We start from the raw sequence: 16,178 nt of genomic DNA, 5'->3' as shown, positions 1-16,178 counted from the left end.
TATGAAACAGCAAGGTTTTATGCTTCGCTCCCATCTCCTCACACAAAGCTGCAAACATGCGACTTTTCACGGGTCGTGACTTTACAAAGTTTACCATGCGCACAACATCATCCAACACAGGAACTAGGTCTGCTGGTAAAGTCTTGGCTACGAGGGCCTCACGGTGTAAAAAACAATGCGTAACAATCACATCTGGATTTCTTTCCTTCACTCTGCTTACAAAGCCTTTGGTGCGCCCGACCATGGCTGCAGCTCCATCGGTGCAGACACTTGTGCAGTTTTCCCACTTAAGTCCTCCTTGTTCAAGGTATTCTGATATGACCCGAAAATTTTCTTCTCCTGTTGTTTTTTCTGGCAATGCCTTGCAAAAAAAAGAAGTTTTCTCTAATTGCATCACCATCCACAAAACGCACATTGGCCAAGAGTTGAGCATGTCCACTGATATCAGTAGACTCGTCAAGTTGCAATGCAAATTTCTCACTGATACGGATCTTTTCCAAAACCACACTTTCGATGTCTGCAGACATGTCATTAATACGTCTGGAAATTGTGTTGTCTGAGAGAGGGACTTTGGCTATTTCCTTAGCTGCTTCAGGTCCGAGCATCTCCTCTACAATAGCTTTGCAGGCGGGAAGTATTAATGTCTCTGCCACAGTGTGCGACTTTTTTGACTTGGCTATAAGTTCAGCAACTTGATAGCTAGCTTTAAGAGCTCTTTCATTTACCTTTGTGGTTTTTCTCATGAAAGTTGCCTGTTTCTCCGTGTTTTCACGCAGGCGAACAAAAAAGTCTGCATTCTTGTTTTGAAGCGAAGGGTATTTCGTTTGGAGATGGCGTTTAAGTTTACTTGGGACCATAGCACTGTTAGATAGCTTTTCACCACACACCACGCACAGTGGAGTTGGTTTCTTTGCATCTCCGGTGAAAGTAAATCCAAATGAAATATAGCTTTCGCTATATTGCCTTGTGCCAGAGAATTTGCTTGAGCTAACCATCTTTGCTTTCTTTTGATCCCCACTCATACTTGGGCTCTCATCTGGCTCCGAATTTTGTTCAGAGTCCAGTTCTTTCCTTTTCAAAAACTTGTCCATCACTGCAGTATCTGCTCCTGTCTCACTGTCACTCAGTACTTAGTGCGCTTGTCTCCTCCAAATAGCTGCTCAGTCAGCGCTCTTCTGCTCATGTCTCCTCCAGATCCATCACTCAGCGCTCTTCTGTGCTGCGTCTGCAATAATCCTCCAGAGTCCAGATCCATCGGCGCTCTTCTGCGCATCGGCGATCTACTGCGATGTCTCCTCCTGTCAGTGTAACAGTGACACCGGAGCCATTTATAGTCCGTAACATTCTAATGATTTAGAATCTAATGATTGGTCATTTTTTGTGAGCCGAAGCCGCATGTTACGGATGAAATTGGAATTTTTCCCACGGCACACCAGACAATATCTCACGGCACACTAGTGTGCCACGGCACAGTGGTTGAAAAACGCTGTTCTTGATGAATCTCCCAAGGTTTCCACCAAACACATTCTTCCCTGACCTTGACAGATGAAGCCCATCACGTGCTAGTAGGTTGTCATCCAGAAAACCTAGCCCGTGGTCCCAGAACCCTACCGTGAATTAGGCCCTTTCTTCTGAAGTAACTATGTTATAACTTACATCCAGATCAGAACATATTCTCAATATTTGGCCAGCAAAAAACTTGGCAAATGTATCACAGCTGCTTGTTCCTGGGACATTACAGGCTTGGATTTAGGTAGCATCAAATGCTGAGCTACCTTGAACTGCTGTGATGAGCATGAACAGTGTTTTGCATCTTAAACCTGGAACACCTCTAAAGAAAGCTCCAATCTGATATTTTCCCACTCAGGTTTATTTTGATTATTTTTGGAGGCATCCCTATAAAATGCATCCAGTGGGTTGAATCCAGCAGTAAACTATTTCACCTACACAAGAGAGAAGAGAAGAAGCCTGGGCCATTTCTGCCCAGTTCTTACCTGCAGGAGTTCACAGTCCAGCTGCTGACACTTCCTCTCCATCTCTTGGACAATGGTCTCAAATGAGGACATTTCCTCAATCAGTTTGGCCATGAGCTCATCCCTTTTCCTTGCTACCTCTTTCTCCACCTCATCCATCTGGGCCAGCAGAAGTTCCTCTTGTTCTTCAAGAAACTCGTGTAGCTGCCTGAACATGAATGCAGCTTTTTGCTTCTCTGCTTTGGTTTGCTTCTGTGATGGAAAGAGAAGACAAACAGGCCATTGTGAAGAATACAGCCGGTCTTTGCAAATAAAGAAAATCTGACAGGAAGGACCCTTTTGACTTTTCACAGAAATCAAATCACTGTTCAGCCGGGCAAAATGTTTAAGAGGCCAAATCACCCCCAAATCTCAGTTACAATCAGTGTTCCCTCTAAGCTGAGTTGGTATGAGCTAGCTCACAGTTTTTTAGCCTGCGGCTCACACCTTTTTGACTTAGCTCAGGAAGAATGGCTCCAGAGCAAACTAATTTATGCTGTAGCCAAATCATTTGCTCAAAACTTTAATGCCAGTAGCTCAAAGTAGAATTTTTGCTCACAAGACTCCACAGCTTAAGAGGGAGCATTGGTTACAGTTACTTTTTCCTTGCGGTTTTTCCTCTTTGCAAAATTCAGACGAAGAGAATACCTCTCTCTTGTCCCCTATGAAGCAAAAACCATCAAGGTGAGGTCTAATTTTTGGCAGAAAATCTAAGACTTCCCAATCTAGAATTCAGTTTCCCTTGCAGCATTTTGTAAAAAAAAAAAAATCACTGGGAAAATACCTATGACTAGGCATCCCATGTACTTTTCCTCTGGTGAATGAACACCGCTCACCTCAGTTTGGAATTTGCTTGGTATGTATGATATTTCAACAAGCTGTGTTTTTTTTTTTGTGAGGAGAAACTCATCTGTTTTCTGAGAGTTCTCTCAGCTTGTTGAGTTGATGCTTGAGTACTGACAAAGATGCAGACAAAAGCATTACTGCCCTGCCTCCACGAAACAGTATTTCGGTACCATCTGCCTTGTACCTACCTCACGCAGCACCACCTATGTTGCTTGGAAATTCAGCTGATTGTGGAAGCAAGAGTGGGTTCTAGATCCTGACAGCAATCAAGAACCACAGAAAGCTTTTGCAGGGAATCAAGGGGATTGATTGTCCCAAACCAGAAAAAAAAGAGCTTGGCAAGTTCATCTACCAAACAAGGAAATTATTATACATTTCAGCACAGTCCTTCCATGCGGAAATCAGGACATGCCAAATGACCGATGTGCCTTTTTGATTCTTCTACATTTCAGTTTCCCCTTTCCCCCCAACTTCTTGTTCCCTCGAAGCAGTACTTACGAGAAGGTCTTGGCTGTCCTTCATTATGTCTGCTTGATATGCCATCATTTTTCTCTTTTTTCCTTTTTCCTTCAGAATATTCAGGTAGTGACTGACCTCCCTCTGAAGAGAAACCACAGCTCAGGTTTGTTCCTTTTACAGAGATGGATCTATGTGGTTCAGTGTGCCAGAGCATTGAGAGCTCAGCATCACAACTGGCTGAGCCAGAGTTCAACACAGCCAGACTGGAGATGTTCCAATGTCCTGACATCATCCCAGACACACCCTCTGTGAGACTAAGCTGGCCGGAATAGAGGGGACAAACAGTGAAGGAGCCACCAAGCTAAGAGGCAGTAGGAGACATGCAACTAGATCTCAATCCCACTTTGGGCAGAGCCTGGGACGGAAAGTGGGCATACCAGTATCACCAGAACAAATTACCCTATGAGTGTCATGATACACTGGCTTAATCTGTACCACTTGCTCCGCTGTTCTACCAAACCCACGCTGGAACAGAAATTCTCCTCTACATTGCATGCCACTTTCACTGTGATTGCTTGTCGGATTTTATGGGAGTGTCCAAACTGCATGCCGGCTTTCACTTCGTTTGATCTCTTAGTTTTATGGTAGCTGTCTGCATAGATTTATGGCCATTTTATGCCATTCAGGAGTGACTCTGCAGTCAGTACGGTGTTGGCCTGGGGTATTTAAATGCTGTTTTGACCTGCATCTTTTTCTGTTCCAGTGTGGGTTTGGTAAAACAACGGAGCGAATGCTAGATGCAGATTGGGCCACTCAGCAAAAAAAGAACCCACAGCTCTTTCCCACTAACATCCACGGATATTTCCTACCTTATACTCCTGGGAAGCCTCCTCAGTAGGAACCACATCGTGATATTTATGCTCTGTGGAACTGTCACACACCACGCAGATGAGGGCTTCATCGTTCTTGCAGAAGAGTTTCAGGGGCTCCTGATGCTTCACGCAAATGCTCCCCTTTCCAGCTCCCAGGAATGTCTGACTCCAAAGCATGAGAAACTGCACTGGCTTCACCTGGAGTGGGATAAATCGGGGAGTTGGAGTGCTTGGTGTTGGAGGGAAAAATAGACATTGTGGGTATTTCAGAAACTTGGTGGGATGAGAAAAATCAGTGGGATATGGTGATTTCCGGTTATATATTATATTGGAAGGATAGGGGGGGAAGGGTTGGATGTGGGGTGGATGTGGGGTATAAAGTCCAGAAAGTTTGAGAGGCTAAGAGAATTGAATTCGCTTCTGGAGGTTCTATGGGTTGAAATAGGGAGGCCAAAAGGAAACTTAACACTGGGAGTTTCTTATCACCCACCAGATCAAAAGATAGAGGACTGTAAAATGATGAAAGGAAGATAGCAGCTAGACAAAAACACTGTGTCGTAATAGGTGATTTTAACTATCCACACATTGATTGGGTCAATATGTGTACTAGTCGAGAAAAAGATTGAGTTTCTAGACACTCTAAATGACTGTGCTATGGAGCAGATGGTCACGGAACCTACCAGGGGAAAGGCGATCCTTGATTTGGTCCTAAATAACACTCAAGACCTGGTGAGAGATGTAAAAGTGATTGCACCGCTTGGGAACAGTGATCATAATGTCATTGAGTTCAACATTTGTATAAATAGGGAATTGGCCAAAAAGACTCTCACAACCACTTTTAACTTTAAAAGGGGTAATTTCTCTGATATGAGGGGACATGTGGGGAGGAAACTGAAAGGAAAAGTAGAAAGGGTCAAAACCACTGGGGAAGCTTGGAAACTATTTAAAACTACGATCCTAGAAGCTCAAAAAAAATATATTCCACAGGTTAGGAAAGGCACAAACAGGTATAGGAAAAAGCCTGCATAGTTAACAAAGTAATGGAAGCTGTAAAAGGTAAAAAGGATTCATTTAAGCAGTGGAAAGCTAGTTACAGTGAGGCTGATAAAACGGAACACAGGCTATGGCAAATAAAATGCAAGTCTGTGGTCAGGCAGGCAAAAAGGGAATATGAGGAGCATATAGCAAAAAACGTAAAGACCAACAATAAAACTTTCTTCAAATACATTAGAAGCAGGAAACCAGCCAGGGAGGCAGTGGGGCCCTTGGACGACCAAGGGGTAAAAGGAGTATTGAAGGATGATAGGGAAATGGCTGAGAAGCTAAATGCATTTTTTGCCTCCGTCTTCACTGTGGAAGATGAGAAGTGCTTGCCCACTCCAGAACCACTGATTTCAGGAGGGGTGTTGAAAGACCTGAGTCAGATTGAGGTGACGAGAGAGGAGGTCCTAAAACTGATAGACAACTTAAAAACTGAAAAATCACCAGGCCCAGATGGCATACATCCGAGAGTTCTGAAAGAACTCAAATGTGAACTTGTAGATCTCCTGACAAAGATATGTAATCTTTCCTTAAAATCTGCCTCCATTCCTGAGGACTGGAAGGTAGCTAATGTCACGCCCATCTTTAAAAAGGGTTCCAGAGGAGATCCGGGAAATTACAGGCCAGTCAGTCTGACGTCGATACCGGGTAAATTGGTGGAAACCATTATTAAGGAAAGAATTAGTAGGCACATAGATGAACAAAACCTATTGAGGCAGACTCAGCACGGTTTCTGTAAGGGAAGATCTTGTCTCACTAACCTGTTAATGTTCTTTGAGGGGGTGAACAAACATGTGGACAAGGGGGATCCAATAGATATTGTTTACCTCGACTTCCAGAAAGCTTTTGATAAAGTTCCTCATCAAAGGCTCCTAAGTAAGCTCAAAAATCATGGGATAAAAGGACAAGTCCTTTTATGGATCAAAACCTGGCTAATTAATAGAAAACAGAGAGTGAGTATAAATGGGCAATTTTCTCAGTGGAGGGAGGTAAGCAGTGGGGTACCGCAGGATGGCTACCAAGAAAGAAAAAGAATTACAGGCTACAATGGAAGTGATGGAACAGAGGATGACAGAGGCAATTCAAGAGATGGGAAAACAGATGAAAAAGTTGCTAGTGTCAGAAGCTGAGTTAAAAAAAAAGTGGGAGACAAATTAGAAAAAGAAGTGGGAGAACTTAAAAAGGAGTTTCAAAGCCTGTCACAGAAGTCTTCAGAAATAGACCCAAAAATGGAGGATGTCAGCCAAAAAGTGGAAACAGTAGTAAAAGATTATAAGACACTGGACACAATGATGGACTGCAGAGCTATGCAGACACATTTAAGGCTAAGAGGAGTTGAAGAACAACTAGATGATAAGATAAGAAGTAGAGTGATTGAAGCTATTATGGAGTATCTTAAAGACGATGTGGACGAGACAGAATTTAACTTTGATTTGATTTATAGAGTGAACTCAACCTATGCAACGCAGAAAAAATTACCAAGGGATGTGTCTGTGCAGTTGGTTACTAAAAGGATGAGGGAACTCATTCTTAAAAAGCAATATACAGTTCCCTTTGTAATGGATGGAAAGAAAATTATGGTAATGAAGGAACTGCCAAGACAGATTTTGCAAGACAGGAAAAAATTTAAGAAGCTCGCAAACAAGTTGAGAGGTTTGAACATAAGGTATAGATGGGAGATACCGCAAGGATTGAGCTTTACTTACCAGAGTCAAAGGTACACGATTAAGACATCGGGGAGAATGGCAGAATATATGTATGAGTTTGATAAGGATTTTGGAGATAAATAACAAGAAAATATGATGGATTACAAAGTTTTATCGTGGAATGTAAATGGACTGAATTTACCCAATAAAAGAAAAATAGTGAGACATTGGTTAGGGAAACAAAAATGTAATGTGATTTGTCTACAGGAAACTCATATTAGAAAACAGGATTTTAAGTATTTGGCAGCCAAACAATTAGGAGAAGAATTTTATTCATTGGCAACAAAAAAAGAACAGAGGAACTGTGATACATGCAAAGAAAGAATTGGAACCAAAGGAAATTTTTAAAGATAAAGAAGGAAGATATGTCACGATAGAAATAAAGACGTAAGAAAAGAAAATTTTGATTGTAAATATATATGCCCCAAATGGGGCAAAGGAGAATTTTTTTAAGGATTTGACACAGGATTTAGACCAAGTGGCATATGAACAGATCATAATGGCAGGTGGTTTTAATGGGACAGTTAATTACAAATTAGACAGAAAGTCACAGAAAAAAGATGAAAAATGTGGTAAACTACCAAAAGTTTTTTTTGAGCTGGTAAAACAAGAGAGGGTGGAAGATGTGTGGAGGAAGTGGAATCCACGGACCAGAGACTTTACATTTTACTCGAATAGACACGACTCTTTTTTAAGAATTGATATGATATGGGCAACATATCATTGATATGATATGGGCCTTATTAAATCAAGAACTCTATTGGAATTTGAAGAAATTACAGCAAAAATTTTTTTGAAGGGGCAAATAATCCAGGGAAATATTTGGCATGGCAATTGAAAAAAAGAAAAGAGAGGAATATTATAACCAAGATTGTGGATGGAAGAAAAGAGCTGGTGGACATTAATGGAATTAAGAGAGCGTTTTCTAAATATTATGCAAATCATTTTGCAAAAAAGAAGGTGGACAAAAGTAAAATAAAAGAATATTTAGACAAAGTAGGTACAGAAAAAATTTCAGAGGAATTTAAAGAAATATTAAATAATCCAATTACGAAAGTTGAAATTGACAAGGCAATTCAGGAGGCAAAGTTGGGGAAAGCTCCAGGACCAGATGGCTTCACAGCAAAATTTTATAAGAAAATCAAAGAGGAGCTAACCCCAATTTTTGAACTCTTGATGAATGATATTAGAGAAACGAAGAAAATCCCAGAAAATCCCATGGAAAAAGGCTATAATTTCACTTATACCTAAAGAAACACAGGATTTAACAAATGTAAAAAATTATAGACCAATTCCCCTTTTGAATAATGATTATAAATTGTTCGCCAAAATAATTTCAGAAAGACTGAAGATATATCTGCAAGGAGTTACAGAAGAAGAACAAGCAGGATTTTTTACCTAATAGGCAGATAAAAGACAATTTAAGAATGGTGATTGATGCAATTGAATATTATGATAAACATCCAGAGAAGGAGGTCGGTTTCTTTTTTGTGGATGCTGAAAAAGCGTTTGATAATTTGAACTGGGACTTTATGTTCAGTGTGTTGGAGAATATAGATGTTGGTGAGAAATTTTTAAACATGATTGAAGCAATATATGCGGAACAAAAGGCGGCATTGGTAATTAACTGAGATACGACTGAATATTTCAAAGTACAGAAGGGGACAAGGCAAGGGTGTCCTTTGTCCCCGTTACTGTTATATGGATTTTAGAAGTAATGTTGAAACAAATTAAAGAAGACAAAGAGATACCAGGTTTAACCAACAAGGGCTTCTCCTATAAATATAGGGCATTTGCTGATGACGTAATGTTTATGATTGAAGACCCAATACAGAATATACCATTGTTGCTAAAGAAAATAAAGGAATTTGGGGAATTAGCAGGCTTTTATCTTAATAAAGACAAATCAAAGATAATGTGTAAAAATATGAAAGAAAAAAATAGACAAGAACTATAGAAGTTGGTTCAATGTGAAGTTGTTAACAAAACTAGGTACCTAGGAGTTGATTTGACAATGAAGAATATAGACTTGTATAAAAAGAACTATAACAAGCTTTGGTCCAAAATTCAACAGGACATTGTGAAATGGAATACATTGAACTTATCGTTGTTGGGAAGAATTTCAGTAGTTAAAATGAATATTCTACCACGGTTGATGTTTTTACTTCAGACAATCCCTATAATAAGAGATGTGAAAATATTTGCTACATGGCAAAGAGAAATCTCGAAGTTTGTTTGGGCAGGGAAGAAACCACGAATTAAAATGAAGGTTCTTTGTGATGCGAAGGAAAGAGGAGGATTCCAGTTACCGAATCTTAGATTATACCATGAAGCGGTGTGTCTAACTTGGTTGCAGCAATGGGTTATGTTGGGAAAAAAAGAAATTGTTGATTCGATTTCTGGTACGGCGCGACGACGGGTGGCGCGCGGCTTGCTCCGTGCCGCCCATCCCTCCTTCGCTTTCTTCTGGCCTCCCGAGCTTCGGGAGAGCCGGACCAGCCCTCCTGGGGGGAGGATTGGAGCAGGGGGCTTCGTTTTCTGGCCCCTCCCGTGGTCAGCAAGCGGGGGGGTGACCGGGAGTGCCCCGACGCGGGGCGAAGGAAGGGAAGAAAACATGGCCGCCGCCATGTTGGAAGAAGTTTTTAACTTTCTTTTTGGATTATAATGGTAATATTGTGGCAACACAGAAGAAGAGGAGAGGAGCAAAAACGGAAAGGTGAAAAATTCCCCAGAAAAAGGTGCCTAAATATGTAAAGTAAGTGGCCTAGTTTGATTTATGTATTGGTAAAATGATTATGTTTAATTATATGTAGTGCTTGAAATTTAATCATGAAATTTAATAGAGTGATGTCAAGTTTGGGAGATGTTTAAATGGAAGCTAGAAATTAAGTATTTAATGGTTCTAAAGCTATATGTATGTATGGTAAAATGATTATGTTTAATTATATGTAGTGCTTGAAATCTAATCATGAAATTTAATAGAGTGATGTCAAGTTTGGGAGATGTTTAAATGGAAGCTAGAAATTAAGTATTTAATGGTTCTAAAGCTATATGTATGTATGGTAAAATGATTATGTTTAATTATATGTAGTGCTTGAAATCTAATCATGAAATTTAATAGAGTGATGTCAAGTTTGGGAGATGTTTAAATGGAAGCTAGAAATTAAGTATTTAATGGTTCTAAAGCTATATGTATGTATGGTAAAATGATTATGTTTAATTATATGTAGTGCTTGAAATCTAATCATGAAATTTAATAGAGTGATGTCAAGTTTGGGAGATGTTTAAATGGAAGCTAGAAATTAAGTATTTAATGGTTCTAAAGCTATATGTATGTATGGTAAAATGATTATGTTTAATTATATGTAGTGCTTGAAATCTAATCATGAAATTTAATAGAGTGATGTCAAGTTTGGGAGATGTTTAAATGGAAGCTAGAAATTAAGTATTTAATGGTTCTAAAGCTATATGTATGTATGGTAAAATGATTATGTTTAATTATATGTAGTGCTTGAAATCTAATCATGAAATTTAATAGAGTGATGTCAAGTTTGGGAGATGTTTAAATGGAAGCTAGAAATTAAGTATTTAATGGTTCTAAAGCTATATGTATGTATGGTAAAATGATTATGTTTAATTATATGTAGTGCTAGAAAATTAATTTTGACACTGGTTAGAGTGTTTGGTGGTGATATAAGTTGGTGATATAAACAGGTCTAAATATGTCTGTGATAAAAAGTCTAGAAGAGGTTTGATATAGATTAAATGACATTGGGTAAAGTCTTAGCAGTTTACAACAGAAAGAGGTAGAAGGAAGTGAAGGTAAAGTTATAGGTAAAAGAAAATAGTAGATTAATCCAGAAGTAGAGATAATGATTCCCATAGGATGTTTTAAAAAAATATGAAAGATGTAAAGATTAAATGGCGATTAAAAAGGGAACGGCGGTTAAAAAGGGTAATAAAAGTTAAAAAGACATAAAAATTAAAAATTAAATTAAATATTAATTAATCCCCTATACGTAAAGCAAAGAGTGGGCAAGAAACAGGAGAAGCGTTAAGAGTCAGAATTGTACAAGATAAGAGTGGGAAAGAGGTTACAAGCAGATGAGAACAACCAATAAAATATAGCTCAGAGAAGATAGTACAGATAACTTAAGGGAGATAGAAATATAAGTTCCTAGTCAATACAGATAGGATACTAAGAGTAAGAGTAAGGGGAAAGCTACTTATTCTGGGTATGAGGCTATGCTACTCTGTGTTGTTACAAAAGAGAAATGTTGTCAAAGGAAGCTGTATATATGTATTCTTGCTGGTGAATGTTTGTATGGTGTAGGCTTATAAAATCAAATAAATATATTCACAAAAAAAAAGGAAAACAAGAAATTGTTGGCGTTAGAAGGCTATGACTGTAAGTTTGGATGGCATATTTATGGTATGAAAAGATGAAAATGGATGGGTTTTTTAAAACACCATGTTATCAGAAGAGCGCTTTTTGACGTATGGACGAAATATAAGCAGTTTTTCTCGAAGAGGCCGCTTTGGATTGTCCTGGCGGAGGTAATAAAACCACATTCGAGATACAAGGGAGAAGATTGGATACAGTATAAAGATATGCTTTAAAAAGTGGGAAAATCATTTGTACTGAAAATGGAAGAAGAAATGGAATTTAAATATGGCTGGTTTGAATATAGACAAATAAATGAATTATTTAAAAGAGATAAAAAAAATTCATTTTTAGAGGAAAAAATAATGAGATTGAAGTTGTATGGTTTGAGGGTGGAAAAATGTATTTCAAAAATGTATAAAATACTGTTAAAATGGTATACTGAAGATGAGACGGTTAAAGAGCAGATGATAAAATGGGCAGTAAATATGAATACGGAGGTAACAATAGTGTCTTGGGAGTATGTATGGAAAAATGCACTGAAAATATCAACGTGCAATAATTTTAAAGAAAATTGTTATAAGATGACGTATAGATGATATATGACACCAAAAATATTGCTAATATGAATATTAATATGTCAAACAAATGTTGGAAGTGCAAAAAAGTGGAGGGCTCGTTTTATCATATGTGGTGGGACTTGTGAAAAAGCAAAAAAGTTTTGGAGTCAAATTCATTTAGAGATGGAAAAAATCGTTAAATGTACATTTTAAAAGGAGCCAGAAATATTACTTTTGGGACTAAAAATGGAAGAGATCAATGTGGCAAAAATAACTTTGATGTGGTACATGATAACAGTCAGAATGACCAATGCTCAATGTTGGAAACAGGAAGAAGTCCCGAAGATTGAAAAGTGGATTAAAAAACTGTTGTTTTCAGTTGAAATGGACAAGTTGACGAGAAAGTTGAATAATATGGAAGCAGAGGATTTTTATAATGACTGGAAAGATTTAAAAGAATATTTAGAAAAATATTGGGAAGTAAAAGACAATTTATTTTGCTTTAATGATTATTAAGTGTAGATTTTTTTTTAGAGTTATGATAAGTAAAAGAATTAAATGCTATAGTGGAATAATAGTTACCTAGTGAACAACAAAAAGAAAATAGATATAGTAAAAAAATTAAAAAGAAGCGAATATGCTGGAGGTCGTAGCACTGTGGGAAGCCGTATATAGGGGAGGGGAAAAGGGAGGTGGGTAGGATGTAACGGGGACAAATGTAGAAAATTAATGTTGGATGTGAATTTTTATATCCTGAATAAGAATTTTGTTCCAAAAAGTACTTGGTCCACTGCTTTTTAACTTGTTCATTAATGATTTGGAGTTGGGAGTAAGCAGTGAAGTGGCTAAATTTGCGGATGATACGAAGTTGTTCAGGGTGGTGAAAACCAGTGAGGATTGTGAGGCACTCCAAAGGGATCTGTCAAAGTTGGGCGAGTGGGCGTCAACATGGCAAATGGGGTTCAATGTGGCCAAGTGCAAGGTGATGCACATTGGAGCCAAAAATCCTAAATATAAATACACATTGATGGGGTCTGAACTGGCAGAGACAGATCAAGAGAGAGATCTTGGAGTTGTAGTAGATAACTCACTGAAAATGTCGAGACAGTGTGTGACTGCAATAAAGAAGGCCAATGCTATGCTGGGGATTATTAGGAAGGGTATTGAAAACAGATCAGCCAATATCATAATGCCGCTATATAAATCAATGGTGCGACCTCATCTGGAATACTGTGTGCAATTCTGGTCACCACACCTTAAAAAGGATATTATAGCTTTGGAAAAAGTGCAGAAAAGAGCAACTCGAATGATAAAAGGGTTGGAACACTTTCCCTATGAGGAAAGGTTAAAGCGCTTAGGGCTCTTTAGCTTGGAGAAAAGACGACTGAGGGGTGACATGATCGAGGTTTATAAGATTATGCATGGGAAAGAGCAGGTAAAGAAAGAGGTACTTTTCTCCCTTTCTCACAATACAAGAACCCGTGGGCACTCCATGAAATTGCTGAGCGGTCGGGTTAGAACGGATAAAAGGAAGTACTTCTTCACCCAAAGAGTGATTAACACTTGGAATTCACTGCCACAGGAAGTGGTGGCGGCTACAAGCATGGACGGCTTCAAAAGGGAATTAGATAAGCATATGGAGCAGAGGTCCATCAGTGGCTATTAGCCACAAGGTATAGATAGGGGCTCTGGGGCAAGTGATGCTCTGTCTTCTTGGTGCTTGGGGGGGTCAACAGTGGGAGGGCTTCTAATGTCCTGGCCCCACTGGTGGACCTCCTGATGGCACCTGGTATTCCAACATTGGCGTCTCTTATGTTCTTATGATAAGGATTTTGAGTGTCCTCAGGTCATTTCCTCTCCTGTAAGCAGCTGTGCATAATTAGATACTCAACTGGATTCACCTATTACTTTTATTAACCTATTTCAGCTTCGAGTTATTCCAAAAAAGTTGGTGAGTGAGGTTCTGGTTAATCCAAAGATGCCGTGTATAATAACAGATTTCCTCAATGAGGTATCCATAGGGCACCATGGGGACTGCCAACATTTTATATTGTGCCTGGCCAGTGTTTTCAAAAAGTGGGTGGGGTTGCTGCTCAACATGACTTTTGACTGGTAACTGAAGATGTGACTGGCTGTGCAGGTTAAAATAACATTGCTTTGGTGGCAGATGCCACCACAATATTGGTTTTATTCTGTCTCACTCCTGTTTCCCAATGCATTATTGAAATTACATCTCTTCTTCCCTGCACTTGGACTTTCTCTGTGAGTTCACAAGGCTCTGTCTCCCACAGCAGCCATTTTTGATTGGGCCCATAACCCTGTTTCAGAATTCCAAAGGTGCCCCATAGGCTAAAAAAAGTTGGGGGCCACTGCTGTATATAATTTGATGTTGCCAATCACAATGTATCAAAGGAAATAAATTAACAGCAGTTCACTTTATCGCACCCACTCAAGAGCACTTCCAGTGAGTTATTATAACAAACCTTCATTAATTAATAGAACCAATATGAGTGAGAAGTTTAAAAACTGGAAGTTCAAGTATTCAATAGATCCTACTCAGAGGTCGTTTCCTGCCGGAGCGCACTGGAGTGGCGCTCCAGTAGGAAGGAACCCAGCAAGCCCCCCCCCCCCCCCCTTCCCTGGCCCACACGCCCAACCGGCCTGGGGAAAGCCTTCCAAGCAGCAGCCAGGCATTTAAATGCCTCCCCGTCCCTCCCCCCACCCGCCCGCCTGTGAGCAGGTGGGCGGGGAAGGCCTGTTGAGCCCCCCTCCCTGCCTTCCCTGGCCCCGCCTTTCAAGCAGTGGGGAGGCATTTAAATGCCTCCCCATGCCTTCCCTCCACTCACCCACCAAAGCGGGGTGGCGGCAGCAGGGGCTTGATCGGGTGGGCCATGGTTGGCCGCTCCAGGGGTGGGGGCTTCCTTTAGGTGGGGAGTGTGTGTGTCTCTGTGTTCCTCCGTGTCTCTGTCTGCCCCTGTGTGTGTGTGTGTGTGTGTGTGTTTGTCTCTCTCTCTCCCCCCTCTATGTGTGTCTCCCCCTCTGTTCCTCTGTGTTTCTCTCTGCCCCTCTGTGTGTGTGTCCCTCTCTTTGTTTGTGTGTCTCTCTGCCTCTGTGTATGTGTGTGTCCCTCTGTGTGTCTCTCTCTGTCCCTCTATGTGTATGTCTCTCTCTGTCTCTGCCCCTGCCCCTCTGTCTGTGTGTGTGTCTCTGTTTGTCTCTCTCTCTCTGCCCCTCTGTGTGTCCCTCTCTCTGTGCGTGTGTGTCTGTCTGTCCGTCCCTCTGTGTGTGTATTTCTCTCTCTGTTCCTTTGTGTGTGTTTCTCTGTGTCCCTCTTTGTGTGTCTCTCTCTTTATTTGTCTTTCTCTGTCTTTCTTTGCCTATCAAGGTCAGTATTGTTTCAGAGGAGTGATGTCAGGGGTTGTGGCATATGCAAATAAATTATGCTAATGAGCTCCTGCACCTCTTTTTCTACAAAATGACCCCTGATCCTACTAAAGTTTTATCCCATCTTCCAGATTTTACCTACCCAGCCTCTACCTGCCTACATCTAGATTTGAATCCAGTAGCACATTAGAGATTAACAAAATTTTCAGCATCTGCTTTTGAGGGAGGAATAGCCAAAAATTGTTCTACCATTACACATACAGAACATGCCCAATGGAGCATTCCAAACTAATGCAATACAGACAAGAAAGGGGGATCGATTGATGGGTAGAAGGTAGAAGACAGATGGATGGATGAACAGAAGACAGAAAGACATTTGGGGCTCCTTCTCAAGATGACTTTTGTGAGATCTCAGAAGCCATTTTCGGTTGCCAAGGCAGCTACTCACAACACTGAAGTCTCCACCTCACCTAATTATTGGGAACCTGCAAGAAAAGTTAACCCCCCCCCCCAATTCCAGACAGTCAGAGTGCTCCGGTTGGGGACAGGGTAAAAGCCAGAACAGCACAGAATGGCCCGGAACGGGCATTAAACACACAATAGTACCGCAAAAAGCACTGGGATAACATAAGAACATAAGAGACGCCAATGTTGGATCAGGCCAAAGGCCCATCCAGTCTAGGGCTGCCAAATGCAGCCGGGGGGCGGGGATTCCCCCGCTTCGGCGCCCCGATTTACGGCGTGCCAGAATCGGGGCCCGGGGAAAACCCCACCCCCGCGTGTGCGTCACCCGGAGTGACGTCGCACGTTGGGGGCGGGGCCACGCCATTTGAGGGGAAAACTCTTTGTTTTCCCCTCAAATGGTGTGATCCCGCCCAGCGTGTGACGTCACTTCCGGTAACGCTCCGGCGGCA

At 40.6% G+C, this 16,178-nt stretch overlaps 1 protein-coding gene across 1 annotated transcript in view; it reads right to left on the bottom strand.

Moving 5' to 3' along the window:
• The window catches only part of LOC107116335 (tripartite motif-containing protein 7-like), a 46,256-nt gene that overhangs the window by 24,574 nt on the left and 5,504 nt on the right, over window positions 1-16,178 (bottom strand). The window contains exons 2-4 of the mRNA XM_015418238.1: window positions 4,187-4,387; window positions 3,357-3,458; window positions 1,995-2,225 (exon numbers count right to left, since the gene is read on the bottom strand). Of these exons, the coding sequence (XP_015273724.1) occupies window positions 1,995-2,225; window positions 3,357-3,458; window positions 4,187-4,387 (534 nt within the window). The remainder of the gene's footprint in view (window positions 1-1,994; window positions 2,226-3,356; window positions 3,459-4,186; window positions 4,388-16,178) is intronic.

This window comes from Gekko japonicus, unplaced genomic scaffold (genome assembly GCF_001447785.1).
Source record: "Gekko japonicus isolate JY-2015 unplaced genomic scaffold, Gekko_japonicus_V1.1 scaffold3183, whole genome shotgun sequence".
Lineage (NCBI taxonomy): Eukaryota > Metazoa > Chordata > Lepidosauria > Squamata > Gekkonidae > Gekko > Gekko japonicus.
This window is presented reverse-complemented; position numbering and strand designations above follow the sequence as displayed.